The sequence below is a fragment of the Dromaius novaehollandiae genome, chromosome 11 (assembly GCF_036370855.1).
Source record: "Dromaius novaehollandiae isolate bDroNov1 chromosome 11, bDroNov1.hap1, whole genome shotgun sequence".
NCBI lineage: Eukaryota > Metazoa > Chordata > Aves > Casuariiformes > Dromaiidae > Dromaius > Dromaius novaehollandiae.
Window position 1 is genome coordinate 21,326,127 of NC_088108.1, and position 15,313 is coordinate 21,341,439.

Below are 15,313 nucleotides of genomic sequence, written 5' to 3' on the forward strand. Positions count from 1 at the left end.
AGATGTGGATTTTTCCCTGTCTTGAAGTATTTCTCCTGCTCTACATCAGAACCTGGTGGATTCTAATCAAGATTACTGGAGTGGGTATTTTCCATTTGTGAATGGTGGTCCCCAGTATATGAATGAGCATTACCAGTTATCTTGTCTACTACAGATTTGAGAAATGGCAAGCTACAAAAGTGGAGACTACAAGTGCACGCTTCCACAAAGTAGTACTGCTCATGAGAACTAAAAAAGCAACCCCCCCCCCCGCCTATTTTGAGGGTCTTGTAATTAATTATAAGTTTGAAGGAATTGTTTTGTGCGCATATGGATAGCTATAGATGAACTTTACCAGATGGCAATAAGCTTTGCTCAGCGTTACCATTCACTCTGGCAGCCTCTAGTGTTACTAGTATTTTCATATGAAACATAATCCATCCCCACATCCTGTGTCCAAAAGTCTAAACCTAAAAGGACAGTTATGAATTCTTACTGGTAGCTATTAAAAATGATCCTTAGGTATGTCCCAATCATAAGACCTGGAAAGTGGGGACACAAAAAAAACATGCTATTTATTGCATGTAACTTCTTTTGCTCTTCTTTTTCTCCCTATACCTCAAAATGTAAAGCTGATGTCTTGAAACCAGCTATTTCAAGGAACAGGCCCAGGAATTGATTTATAATTCAGAACATATTCAGAGAATTTTTGGCCTCTAGGATAATTACTTGTTCCTATTTCATTTCTTCTATCCCTGATGCTCTCATAAACTTCTTAGGAATCATGAGCTGGTTAGAAAATGGTATACTTTTCTCTGTGTGTTGGTGGAAGGACAGTTAAAATTTGAGAGATGACTGAACTCTCCTAAATTAACATCAGCGATAGTGCTGGCTAATACTACCATAGAGCAGGGTGAAAAACTACTCTGTCTTCATGCAGTGGATACTCTAGAGAGCCGGTAGAAAGGGATACTTTGATGGACAAGTAAAATAGTTGGAAATTTTCATTCTCTGCTTTATATTAAAAAGACTTAAATTTGGTTTATGAAGTTTTCACAGTTATCCAAGATGTTTGCTTTGACAGATGGTAATCTTGCAAAAGAACATTTTGGATTATATGTATATTTCTTGTATAAAATAATTGAGGAAAAAATAAGATTTTGACATGCATGATCAGAATCACGATCAGATCTTGCAAATGGAAAGCCATTGTAAAACGACAGGGATTTTAAGACTTTTACCGCAGAAAGTTAAAAATTACATTTTATTAAAAGGTTGCATGGCATGTTTCCCCCCAAATCATCTTTAGTGTGAAATGCAATTTTATTACTGTAAATACTGCAGTGTACTAGGAAGTAGTGACATTTACTTCATTGGACAATAGCCACAAGACCAAGTTTACTAGGTTGTAGGATGGCATCTGTCAAAAGGAGAAAATAACTGGAAGACCTTGGTACAATGTAAGTATCCACATAGAATATTTGTTTTCAGAAATGCTGAAAATGTGTAGTAGATCTGCTTTCATTATATCCCTTTAAAGTAACAGAGTACTAGAAACCATTATACAAGGATGCCTCCTACATTATAGTGACTATAGTTCTGGTTCTTAAAATTTGGTGCGTTTCAGTTCCAAGTGAAAAAAGGTTGTTTCACTCTTAAGCTCTGCAAACGCCAGAAGAGGCAGGAAGATGTAATCACGGATGTGGGTTACAGCGAGTGGCTGCACAGAAGTACGCTGAAGGCAGAACTCTCAGCGATGAATCCAGAAGAGCAAATTGTAACGTGGCTTATTTCATTAGGAGTTTTGAATTCTCCCAAGAAAATAGTAGAGGATCCAGAGGAGTTCCTGAAAACTTCTCTGAAAGATGGAATAGTGCTTTGTAAACTCATTAATCGACTTCTTCCGGGATCTGCAGAAAAGGTAACTTTTTAGATATATTTTGCCAGCCTGAAGCTAGAGCACTGTTTGGTAAGATACTGCACTGGTCATTTTAGGATGTGCTTTCCTTTGGTAGGCAGTGTGAGCAAGGAGTGTTAACGAGATCAGCATGTTTAAGTTACTAGTTAATTCTAACTGAGGGTAAAGTAGGATCCTAGCTTTCGTTTTTTGATTTTCTCTCTTTAACGTTCGCAAAAAAACAGAAGGTTGTAGTTCAGTGAGTTGTGCGTGTCCTTTAAGTGGCAGAGGAAATACTGGGCCTACCAGAAGTCAAAAAAACCCTTTTTTTTTTAATAGGTGGACTTGTGGTTTGTCTGTATTTAAGTGAATACAGTAAATTACAACAGTGTAAATATATTCACTCCTTTGGAACTCTCACTGTAAAATACCTTGCTATTTGGGAAATACATCGGAGAACATGCCATTTTCCGCTATTGAACTATTTAAACTAAGTCCAGCAAATACATTTATATTGAAGCCATTTAAGCCATCTGAGTACCTCGTATTACAGTTTTACTGGGCATATATGCAGACAGTTGAAAATAGTGATAAGTAACTGGGGGAAAAGGGGAAGGAGTATGATGAGAGATAGGAAATGGCAACAGAGAAGAGAAGCTGTTTTAATTAAAGAAAGGAACAGGTTCCTCCCTACCCTGTAAAATAGGAGCCTTTATTTAAAAAGCAAAATTTTTCACTTCTGCTAGCTTATTATCTCTTGTTTATATATGACGGTTTGGGGCAGTATGTTCTTAAAGGTCATCAGTTTCCCACTGTCACTTAGGGCATTGTCATATGTTGACATTCAAAACAAGATGCCGACCATTTCGATTTATGCATCACTTCCTCCAGTGGCTCTTTCTTCCTGGTTCGACAGCTTGCCTGCCACCCCCATCCGCCCCCTTAAGAAGCTTCCCTAATTCAGTATAAAACGCACATGTCAATATTCATGCAGGCCTTCTGAATAGAGGCTATATAGAAGGTAACGTAGTGATCTTGGTGGATTTTGTTTCTTTAGTATTGTCCGGAGCCTAAAAATGAAGCCGATTGCATCAGTAATATCCAAGAGTTCTTAAAAGGCTGTGCACTTCTTAAAGTGGAGGTAAGTCAACTTGCATCTTTCACGTTATTTTGTTCTCATTTTGTTATTTTGTGCTTGTTTAATACATATTCTAAAAGGAAGCCAAATACCAGAGAGACAGGTGGTTGTTCCTAATCATTTGAATTGGTAACATGAATAAGAACATGGGTAATTTAATATTCCGGCTGGAGAATTTGGAAATGGACTATTTTGACTGTGAGCTTAACAGATTCCTTCAAGACTTTGAGAGGAATCTAAACAGTCAAATAGAAATATACACAGCAATAACAGAAATTCTGTCTAAACCCAGTTGAGCCGTGTGGACTGATTTGCATTTTTTTTTCATTATCAGAGACTAGGGCTTGCCATTACTAGTGTTGCTTTAGTATAAAGGTGAAATACTCTTAATACTGCAGTATTTTTATGCCTTTACAAGCATTGAGTGAGATTCTGCCAAATATATAAATTGGTCCTTATACATACAAATAATCCTAATGTAGACAAAAATTAACTTTTCAGTGTCTATTCCTGGTCCTATATAATTATTATCCCTAAGCACAGTTCATATTTACAAGATCAGAGTCTAAATGCATCACTTAAGAGTTCAGGTAATTCTGACTTACATTTCTACAGTAAAAAGAACCATGTATCTAAGAGCTGTCACTAACTTGCTTGAAGTTTTATCCACATTGCAAAAAATATATATTCTGAAGATATATTCTGCTAGAAGCAGGGAACAGCATCCTTGGGCTTTACACAAAATTATTTATGCATTACAGTGAGAAGGAATTGAACCCATGGCAGTTCTGTTGCTGTGCTTTTCATTTGGAGGTCTAAACAAGCAGAGAGCCTTTCTTCTCTTCAGAGCTTTTTAGCTAGCCAGCATGAAAATTTGTTCATTCCAGAACTGTTTAGCTTGTTGTTTCCCAGTAATCCATTTCTAAAAGCCTACTGCAGCAGCCTAGTTTTAAGAGCATACATATATATATACATATAGAATCACTGAAGGGCTATCAGATCAGAAATCAGTGTTGCTAGTCTTCTGGTACTTAGCCATGTGGGTTTTTTCAGTTTTTCTCATAACTTATTTTTCTATTTAAAAAATAGAACTAGTCATAATTGTTGTGGTGGAAAATACTAAAAATCAGAATCAAACTGCAAAAAGAGAAGACAAGGAAACAGTCCTGAACTCTGTCATGCTTTAAAATCTCATGATTTTTAAGCTAGTTCTGAAATACTGCAGCACCACTTCACAATTTTCATATACTAGGGACAAGCAATATTTTGCATCCAGCCCTGGATGTTGCTCTGATTGTACTTGTTCCTTTTCTTTCTTGGTTTTATTTTAAGAAAAGAGTTCCAAACTTTTTATTTTTCTGATTTATAAGCCCTGTAGTCTTTGAAATACTCCGAGCCTTCAGTTACTTTCATAGTGCACATGTGATTGCTCTGTTTCAGTTCCTGTGAAAGTAGACCTCTAAAGCTATATAAAAGCTCAAATCTCTCAAGCTTGCATTTAAATTTTGCAGCCAAATGAAAATAATTTCTTACTGTTTTTTCACAGTACCAGAAATATTAGTAACAGTCATATTAGAACACCAAGCAAAGATGGGAATCTTGCTTCTTCCCGGTTCCCCTCTGTAGTCCCCGCACAGAGGAATGCTCTGGATGGTACAGCTCAGATGGTGGACAAGACGTGGTACATATCAGAGTGGTCGTGGACCTCTAGGTCCTCCCATATTGCCACCTGTTCTGAGTGCTGTGAAGGCAAGGCCACAGGGGACATAGTATCCTTCTGCCATCTCTGTTGCTCCTAAATTTTGCCCTGTCTGGACCTTCTTGTCAAAGAGACTAAGCAGCATACCTTTTGCTGGCCCTCCCTCATGTCCGATGCTTAGTTCACCTTGGGAAGGACCACTGCGCTTCAGAGAGGGCTTGTCTGCATTTACTCTGAAATCATGTTAGGAGCATCAGAACAGACAAGGAACCTTCTTGTTCCAAAATCCTTCAGCAATGAAACTGCAGTGACAGCATTTGTTATGTCTAAGGAAGATGAGGATAGCATAGAAAATAGTCTGCTCTAGTAATCTAGCTTGAGGAAAGAGTAACACAAGGAAAGCTTTAATCTTAATAACAGGGTTGAGTCCCCTGAATGCCATGCTGCTGGTTACTCAGACTTTGGATTTGACAATAAAAACCTGATGGTTCCATCAAATTCTGCCCTTCTCCAAGTGCCACAAAGGACTCCCATTCTTTGGGACAAAGAAATAGCCTGCCATTGCATTTGAGGTATTTCTGCTGTCTTCAGATTGTAAGTCTGTGTTAAGGTCAGAGATTTTCTTCCTGTTGCAGGACTTCTACTCTGGGTATCCTGGCTTCTACAAAAGGCCTCACCCCAGGGAATCTCAAGCATGAGAAACTTCATGCATGATATTAGCACCCCGTCCTAGCACCCCATGGCCTCACCACACTTTGCTACGGCAATGGCTACTTTTCATACTATGCCTTAAATTTGCTTTTGTTTCTGTCGCAGATGTTTGTACAGCTGCCATTTGGAGCCAAATACATACTTTTACCAAGCACTGCTAGCATGCAGGGAAGGTGATCAGTTGGAAAGGGTAGTGTTTTCAACACCTTTTGGTTGAAACCCATGTCTGACCTTCCACTGAATTGCTACTGCTTTCCAGTCTGTTCCCGTGGGAGGGCATTCAAGAGGTTACCCCTGTAGAGCTACATCTACGCACTTCCCTCCTACCCTTCTTCTTTGTCGTCCTGGTAACTCTCAATCTTAGGAAGTGGAAGAAAGACATAGCAAGGCAAACAGCACTTTCTCCCTTTCTACAGGAACAGTGAAACATTTGGGCATAGTGAAAGAGATGGAAAAGGACTCTGTGACCTTCGTGCTATGAGGTGGCTCCATTTAAGCTGCAGCAGGTCTACAGGCCAGTGGTGTGAGCTGAGAGTCCATCTCATTCCAGGGTATAAATAACTAAACTTCACTTTTCCTTAGCTTCAGCCTGGGGCTAAACCCTGCAAAGATTTGCTGCTGCAAATGTGTCAGTCCAAAAAAAGAAGGCAAGCAGGGCAATCAGCTCCTTCTAACTAGACAAGTGCTGTAATTAGATGAAACAATGAGACTGCATCTAAAATTTTCCCACTGCTTTTCAGTGCCAAAATTTTCATGTCTATCAGTCTCTGCTGAGACAGAGGACTAGACAGAGGACATGGGCACTCACTTGGAACTAACCATTAGATGAAGTCTTTGGTAGTTTGGACTGAGGAACAGCACAGATGACCTGGTTGTACTTTATTTAGACTGTGGCTTCAGCCTTTGAGCTGTGTACATGACCCAAGATCTGATCCATTAAGTGAGTACTGCTAAAGTAGTAACAGTTGGATGCAAATTGGATGAGGTGGGAATAGGAAGGCAAGATGTTCTGTCCTGAGGGCCAGATGGAGTCTAGTGTAGAAAATATGGAAAGACTGCGATGAAAAGAAAAATAATGAAGCAGGTGGAAAGGAAGGGATTCTAAACCAGCAGACTGAAAGCTAAGTCACTTGAGAGGTAAAGCGAGAGTAGTATGTCACATGGTACCGCACAACACCCAAGAAACTCCAGGCCTAGCCTGTTCTTGAGAGCACAGATAGGAACTGTTACAGTATTTGCTTTTGCTGTTGAAACTACTACGCAAATAGTAACAGCAGTTCAACAGCATCATTTACTGCTGAAGAAGCACAAGATCATAACCTTCATTCAGCAGTAGCATTTTATTGCTAAGATAACCACAAAGCCTCTGGCAAGGGCCTGGATTTTGTGAACTAGGACAGATATCTCCAAGATAAATCAATGGCTGGATTAAACCATACTGTCAAGAATGAGTTGTGGAGTATGCAGTCCGCTTGTTGCCATTGTGGGCAGAATTGCAACCATTTCTGCTGTTGCACTTGGAGGTGTTTCCAGCCTTCACCAAACTGTTTGTGCTAGGACTGATGTCTTGGGAGGAGATGAAAAAATTGTCATCCTTTTAGCTCCCCATCAGTGTGCTCCCAGGGCCTGCTCTGCTTTGGCTTCACTCCTTTTTCCCTAGCTGGATAATGTCAGGAGGGAGAGCCGGTGCCCCGCACCCACCAGTATCTCTGGCATCACCTGCCGAAATTCAGAGGGACCCACTGTCCCGGAGACCTCCTGCTCGCAGATGTACGGGGTGTCTCTGAAATCCCTTAAAACCTGGCTTCACATTGGATCTCCGTCCAGTGCCTCATTTCCTTCCCATATTGCAGCCTGCTGTTGTGCTGAAATGTCCGGGGAATTTCACACTCCCTGCAGGAGCTTTCAGAGAACAGATGGAGGCAGGCAGCAGAGAGGCGCCGTGTTCGCCGTGCGGCGAGGACGCGTTGTTTCCGAGAATGTCACTGCCTCGACTGAATCGTGGCTCATCCACAGGAGCCCTTTCATAGCATTTCTAAGCGTTGCAAAAGTGCTGTAATTAGCAAGTTAATAGCCTGGATTTTCCTTTCTTTTCCTGTCCTTTCACCCACTTTTTTCCCCCTTTTTTCCTCTTTTTTTCCTTCTTCCCTTCATTTCTCCTGTCTTCTCTCTTTCATTTCCTGTCCTTTCCCCATCCTTTTTCCTTTTTTTCTCTCCTCTCCTCAATTTCTCCTCTCCTCTCCCCCTTTCTCCTTCTCTTTCTCCCTTTCTCCTTTCTCCCTTCCTTTCTCTTTCTTCCTTTGCCTTCTCCTTTCTTTTGCTTTCCTTTGCTGTCCCCTTTTCCTTTCCTTTATTTTCCTGTCCTCTCCCCCTTTTCCTCTCCTTCCTCTTTTCTTCCTTTCCCTTCCCCTTCTCCTTTGCTCTCCCCTTCGCCTTCCTCTTTCCCCTCCCCTCGGACTCCCGCTCGCCTCCCGGCCGCGGCGGCCGGCGGAGGGTGCTGCGGCGGCCGCCCGGCCCGCGGCGGGGCGGAGCGGGGCGCCGGCGCCGCCTGTCACTTCCCCTTCCCCTTCCCCGCGCCGCGATCCGGCTCCGGGTCAGAGCCGCAGCGGCCGCCCCGCGGCCCGCAGCACCGCCCGCCGCCGCCGCCATGCCCCGGGGCTGCGCGCCCGCCCGCCCGCCGCCGTGAGTACCGCCCGCCCCGCCGCCCCCCGCCCCGGCCCCGGCCCCGGCCCCGGGCGGCCGCCGCTGTCACCCGGGCGCCCCGCGGGGGCTGCCGCCACCCGGCGCTCCCTGCAGGGGGCACCCGCCCCCCGGGTGCTCCCCCCCCGTGCCCCGGGGGTCCAGCCGCGCCGCGCGGGGGGGGGGGGGGGCTGCCCGCCCCACGCGTGTCCCCGCCGCGCTCACCGGGGGCGGCGTGCGGCGGGGCTCGGGAGGGCGGCCCGGCTCCGGCGTCGGTCGCGGGGCTGTGAGAGCCGGCGCGGCTCCGGCCGTTTTGTCTGCCGAGACCCCCTTCCCCGCCGTGCCGGCTTTCGCGGAGCCGGCAGCGTTTGGCTGCGTCGCTGCTCCCGCTGGAACGGGACCAAACCCCTCACCGAGCAGCCGCGGCTGTTAAGCGCCCGAAACGCCGCCGTCCCTGGAGCCGGAGCAGCCGGGCGCTGCCCGCCGTGGGGCCCCTCCGGCTCCAGCCCTCGCTCCTGGTGCGGCCGATGGTCGCTGTCCTCGTCGTCGCGCTCGCGCCCAGCTTTGGGCCGTGCACGCAGCTTGCGGTTTGGCCAGGGTTTTGTCTGATGGTGGAAATAGTTTGGGCAGATAAAATGCAGCTCGTCTCAGGCTTAGCACCCAGCTTCCCCGAACTTTCCCGCACCTGGTGTCCGAGTGCTGGGATTCTGGCTGCCGGTGCCCTGCTAAACGCACCTCGGTTTGGTTTTTCGGAGGTGCCGGTCCCCTGACCGTGGGAAAAGCTGGCTGCTCTCCGGGCCCCTGCGCTGCGGGCGCTCACCCTTCCTCATCTCGCTGTCTCTCCAGCGAGGACGGGGAGTGCAGCCCGGTGCAGGTTTTACCTATTCTGTGATGCCCGACCAAGCAGCCAGAATATCTCACTAGAGGAAGCTGCAATCTGTGATTCTGAATGAAGGCAAAAAAGCGTTTTAACTGAGATCCTCAAATGACAACCATAGATTTAAGAAGAGTTTTGCTTATGTACACTGGTTCTTCCATGAGCTGGTAGTGAAATCCTCTTCCCCTTCTATTTTCCTTCCAGCTTTGCCGCTTGTCTTTTAATTAAGAATGGAATTATTGGATGCGTTTCACTGGAAAAGTGTTTTTTAGCTCATAAATGAAGACTCTTCTCTATGATGAGCTTATTCTGGAGTGAGGTGCGGAGTATTTTTAAAGTACAGTAGCTGATTCGGAGTAGTTTTCCGTACAGACACATTGTTCTGCAGTAGCTATTCCAGAGAATTTCTCTATGAAGAAAGTGCTGAAAGCCGTTTGCTTTGTGCTAGGTTTTCCTTTGCACCCCTCCTGCCACCATTTCCCCCGGACTTTGTCAGTCTGATGAATCCAAGCTTAGGTTATTTTGTGCATTAAAAGACCAGGGATGTATTTTTCCCCTTCAGAAAAAAATTGATGCCACGCATTCCAGGCAGGACGTGTTTTTCTTGACTAGTGAAGTGGAAGAAAAAGGACATGACTGAGAAAATGACACACCAGAGAGATATTAGCAAACACTGCAACCTCAGTGTTTGCTTTCCCCTTCTGCGTGGCAGGAGGGTGAAGACGTGCTCCAGCAACGTCGCATCTGCGAGCCGCTGCCGGCAGGGTCAGCGCGCTCCCAGGCTCTCTGCTACTGTCTGCCTTTCCGCGGGGACTCTGAGGTTGCTATTTAGAGCCGGAGGCGACGCTGGGAGAGCACCCATTGCAGCTGCAAGGGAGGCTAGCTCAGGCGCCAGGGAGCAGCGAGCGCAGGGGAGGGGGTCCGCGTGGGCCGCCGGGGCGAGACCAGGTGAGCGCAGGCAGCAGCGGCTCAGCTCCAAACAGCCCAGGGCAGGTGGGGGCATCCCTGAAACGGGCACAACCGTAGGCGCGAGCGGAGCGGTGGCTCTGGAGTGCTGTAGTTTGATGCAGAAGCTGCCGATTTTAATATATGTAGTATTCGAGCGTGAGCCACGGCAGTCTGTTTCCCCACCGACGGCGGATTAAATCGGGCAAAGTCTTCTTGCTCCCAGTGCTGAGTGGCTGAGTTGAGTTTTAAAAATACTCTCACCAAAGAGCGGCCTTTGTGCTACTCACGTTGAACTTCATCGCTGCGCTGACACGTCGCTCGTCTGCAGAGAGAAAGAGACCGCAGGCATCCAGGGTCGCAGGAAAGGCCGGTCCCCTCCCTAAGTGATACCTGCCAAGCATACTGAAGGAGCTAGACATGGAAACCGAGAAAGGGCCATTTTAAAGGGCAGAACTGTCTTTAAGATAATTAATGCTCTTGTACTTATTTAGGAGGATGTATTCTTCAGTGCATTGGAAGAATTTTTAAGTAGGTAGTGGCTGACAGGAGAGCTTTAAAGTCACCTTCCCCGTTCCCTGGATTTTCAGGTCTCTGTTCTCCATCTGCAAGACTGTGTATTTGTGGATTAGCAGGTGGTGCCTTGTGTTAAAGCAAGTTTTTGCTGGTCGTACCAATACCGCAAGCTTTTTTGTATTACTTATCTCTGCTTCATTAAGGAAAGGATTTGCAGAGGCTGTCTGAACTCGAGGGCATTTCTCACATGTTAGAGAGGATTGCAGTGCTTTGGAAACTCAATTGCCCCTCATCTACGCTACTCAGTCGAGGTGTAAAAGAAAGAATAATTTATGATGCAGAAGTTATTTCTTATTTCCCACTTAGCAGCTCAAAATTATTTAGAATGGATTTTTTGCACATAAAATAGCCTTTTCTGGCTTCCTGTAAAAATTCATAAATGCATTACGTATGCCACATTGCAATAGCAGAAAATTCTGTGCGTTCGTTTCTTCTGCTTTAGAATACATACATATACATACATACGTGTATATATATGCACACACACGCACGCACACAGCCTTAATCTCTATAGCTTTAGATAACAAAAATAGCTTTCCTTCCCTTAAGGCAAGGAATAACCTTCTCAGTGATTTTCAAAGGACCGGGATCTGACCCTTCTCTGCAGACAGCACTGATTTTGTGTCCCCAGTGTTACACTCCCCAGCTGCAAGGGGTGCTGCTGCCCTTCCTGCACCGTGTGTCACCTGTACCCCAGGAATTCACTAGCGCAAAAGGAAATTGGACTTGTCAGCTCTGACTGAACGCCCTATCCCTGCAGAGACATACGGGCTATTTAATCATCGCCGTCGCTGTGTACCACCGTGGGCTGGTCAGATGATGATAGTAAGATGTTTCATGCTAAACTGACAAAGTTCCTCTTTCACAGCTGTTTGATCCACATGATTTGTACACAGGAGAACAGTTCTCCAAGGTCCTGAGTACGTTAACAGCTGTAAATAAAGCTACTGAAGGTAAGAAAAAGTTCTTTTCTATCTTCATTTCAAATGCTGTCTCTTATGTAAGCTGTTTTTTTTTTTTTTTTTTTTGGTAATTCGTAGTTTATAATGATTTCTGGAGGCTTGGCTAATCGTGCTGCCAACACTGTGTACCGGACAGAAAAACATTTCATGTTTTTACCGACTTCAGGTTTAAATGTAATATGTCAAAGCTGCTGTGTGCACTTTACAAAGCTAAATTATCACTTTGCGCTAAGGAACCTCTGGACGGTTTTGACAGTATTAAGGGACCTCAAAGTAGGTCATCGTAAAGGAACCTGCATATAAATGAGCACGCACCTCCCAAAACACAAATGTCAGATTTTAAATAGTATGTTTTAAAGCTGAACAGAAAAATAGGTCTATCTGCGTAGTATCTCTACCGAATGTCAAAACATACATAGCTGCCAGATGCTCAGTCGATTGTACTGGTATTTCTTTGTCTCCTCTCCCTCGGTCTGTGAAGCAGACTCCCGTAATTGGAAATCAAACGCTGACAATTGCCACTGATGACTTGTCCTGCTCCACCAAGTGCGGGAGCAGGCTGCCAAAGCAAAGCGCATCAGCTCCTCTTTTTTTTCCTGCCTAAACATTTAGCTGTTCTCTACATGCTGCTTTGTACTGAGACTCAGTCAAACAGGCTTTGAAAGGAGAAGGTTGATAGGGAACGCAAACAGGTTTTCTGTATTTTTATAGACGGTTCCCTGCTTCTGTACTGGCCAGAGGAAATCATTACAACAAAATGTTCTGGGAAGGCTTGAGAGGACCGGGGTGTCTTTAATGAGGGGCTGAGGAACAGGTCCACGTTAATCTGAAAAGAGTGTAGAGGGGGGAAAGCATTTATGGGCCCCTGTCATACAAACAGATTTCCGTGAAGACTTCTGTGTATCCACCAAAATCCATGACCAGGATCAGCGCTCGATTTCCCTGTTGTAAATTGCATTTTAGGTGATTAAAAGTAGAAGAAATTAAACCTGCCTAAGCACCATTTTTCTTTCACGGGAAAGATCTTCTGTTGATTTACTGCATTTTTTCCCCATTTTGGTTTGTAGCAGTTTCATTTCACTTCTTTTTCTAGTTAGCTTTTGCTTTTGGGTTCTCTTCTGCTAGTACAGCGCTGCAGAGCTGCTCAGGTGTTCAAGTAAACAGTCTCATTGCTGGAACTGAAACCGCCCCTTCCCTTTTTTCTCTTTTCTATTCTGGTGTCTTGTAACAGCTCATATATGCATGCGTGTATATATATGTATATATAAACACTATATTTTGTATTACATAAATGCATCTATTTTACCAACAGCAACAACATATATACATATACACATATACATATATATACATACATATACATATATACATGTATATGTATATACATACACACATATGTGTGTTGCTGAATTCTGCTCTAAAGAAATACAGGTTCTTAGACTACCTGACTCAAGGCAGCACGCAGCTCTGCTGCCAGCTCGCTCCCTGGAAGGGAGTGATGGTAATTCAGCCACAGCACATCTTCTTAAAGAGTCTTACTGCTCCATTAAATGGCAATTCCCAGCGACCCGATTCAAAAGACTCTTGAAGTTCAGCAGGATGGGGATCCAAAATGCAGGTTACCTAGACAGCCGTTGCAAACGACGTAATTGCGATATTAGCTTCATTATTCTGAAAGCAAAAGGGGTAAGAGGCCTTACTGCCTTTGTATTTGTACGCTGCTGGACTGGGGGGAGCGAGCTGTCGCTCCCCGCGCGCCCACGGGACAGCAAGGCCACAGTGCCGTCGTTGCAGCAGTCCCCTCGTTAACAGCCCCGTCTGCGTTCTTGCAGTCATCCGTGTTCCCCAGCTCAGTTCCACAATCACTGCATGAGGCTCGAGACAGGGCTTTACTGTGGAGTAGTTTCTATCACACGTTACCGAAGGGGCTATAGGGAAGCTGGAATCCTCTTGGTTTCATGGCAAACATCTGCTTAAACATATGCTCTCTCTGTTTAAATGTTAAAAAGCGCAATGCCTGTGATATAATTAGCTGCTCAGACAGGGAGCACCCTTGGGGAAAGTACAGGGTAAAAAAACTACATGTCTAGAACGCTTGCCTTTTTGGTGGCTTGGCCAAGTTCCTGAGAAACAGGAGCCTGTGTCCTACAAACCACGACTGCAGATGGCCCAGGTTGTCCGTCTCACCAGAGAGGCCAAGGGCTGAACAGGGATCAGGATAAAACCTCCTCCTCTTTCCTTCTCCGCCTGTGCTCTTAGCAGCGCCGGGCTGAGCCGGGGGAAGAGGACAGGGCAGGGAAGCCGGCCCCGGTGGTGCTTGGCTGCCTGGGGACGAGCCGGCCGTTCCCTGCAGTGACCCCCGGCCGTTCCCTGCGGTGCTGCTGCGGCCGTCCCGGAGGAGGCATTGCGAGCCTGCTCCCGGCTGCTTCCAGCCCGGCTATCCCAAGGGCTGCGACATGCCTGCACGTACAGCCCCTACCTCCGGAGCTGCTGCATCCCGTCACCCTCGTGGGAGACAGAAGTAGGTGACAGCTAAGGAAGTGATGTGACAGTGTGTGTTTCTGAGCATCCATTTGAAGCCTGAATCCTTGTGTCTTCATGGATCTTGTTATGCAAATAACTAGAAGCGTCTTTTGTAATGTATAAACTCAGCGCAGCAGCTGTCTATCAAATAACAGCAATACAGACCTCAATGCTTTTATCTGCAGGAGAGGGCAGGGGAGGAAACCCAGCCGTGATGGATGAGGCTGGGCTGATCTGCCTAAAATACTGTAAGAATGTGAACAGAAAACCCAGCTATTTTAACCATAGTTTAAACAACATATGGCAGCAGCATTCTGTGCTGGACCAGGCATAAAATAGGACGCTGTCATGATGCAATATAAATGATATGCTTCCCTGCCAAACTGTCAAAGTCAGTTTTACATTTGTTTCTAGGTTGCTGCAGATATTTATAAAAGCATTGGAAGATAGGGAGGGGTGGGGAGAAGCATAAAATCTACAGTAACCAAGTCATTTCCGTGGGACTGTTGCTCACCGCTTGAATAAGCGGAGAAGTCTAGACTCGCGGTTTACGCCCTCCCTTTTTAGAACAAATCAAGGGAAGAACATCTCAAACTGGCAGCTGTCCACCCCTCCTGGTCGGCGAGTCGCTGGGAACAGCTGAAACCACTCCTGCTCAAATATCAGGATGCTTCAGAGAAAAAAATCCTGTGTTTGCGAAGTGGATTTTCCGTGCTGAAAGGTTTTGCTATTGCTGCTGTAGTCCAAAGAGCTGAGAATTGACTGTGTGGTCATCAGGCAATTGTGTAACAAGTAAGGCAGGAGGCAGAACTGACTCACTGACAGCGCTCTAGATTTAAGATGAGTGCTGTCCCTCGTTGGCTGCATGGACCAGGCAGACCAGGCAAGAAGAGCTGTTGGTTTGTAAGGCAGCAGTGCCTGGGAGTTGTAGTCATGGACCTCGTCCCCACTGCGCAAGGCGTTGTAGAAGGACAAAGCAAAAGGCGGTCCCCTCTCCAAAGAAATTGCAGTTTGTGTTGCTCCTGGTCCAATCTAAAGCTGAGATGTTTTTCTATTTAAACAAAAATCCTGTGGGGAGAATAAAAGGCCCAGCTGAGTTCCTGTAACTCCCACCAAACTTCCCTTTCGGGATGTTTTTTCCATATTGATGTTGAGACTGGAGGATAATGGGGGCCCAGCAATCTTACAGTCTGTATTTTCTAGTTCCTGCACACACATGGCAGCTGTTCTGGAGAGTGCTTGATCACCTTCTTCTCTTGCAAAGTTTTCAAAGAAAGACTGAACATTTTCCAGGGGAGTTGCACACCCAGGCTGGTGAAGCCTATGG

The 15,313-nt window shown here is 45.6% G+C and overlaps 1 protein-coding gene across 5 annotated transcripts in view; it reads left to right on the forward strand.

Annotated features, from left to right (window-relative positions):
• The first annotated feature begins 1,720 nt into the window (after positions 1-1,720).
• ARHGEF6 (Rac/Cdc42 guanine nucleotide exchange factor 6) overlaps positions 1,721-15,313 on the forward strand; it is a 43,161-nt gene continuing 29,568 nt past the window's right edge. For 3 of the 5 annotated variants that reach the window (XM_026110982.2, XM_026110983.2, XM_026110984.2), the window contains exons 1-3: positions 1,721-1,900; positions 2,934-3,017; positions 11,370-11,454. In XM_026110982.2, coding sequence (XP_025966767.2) covers positions 1,736-1,900; positions 2,934-3,017; positions 11,370-11,454 — 334 coding nt within the window. In that variant the 5' untranslated portion in view covers positions 1,721-1,735. Of the gene's footprint in view, positions 1,901-2,933; positions 3,018-7,958; positions 8,107-9,184; positions 9,300-11,369; positions 11,455-15,313 lie in introns of those variants that run through there. The other 2 variants (XM_064518314.1, XM_026110985.2) reach the window with 2 other exon arrangements.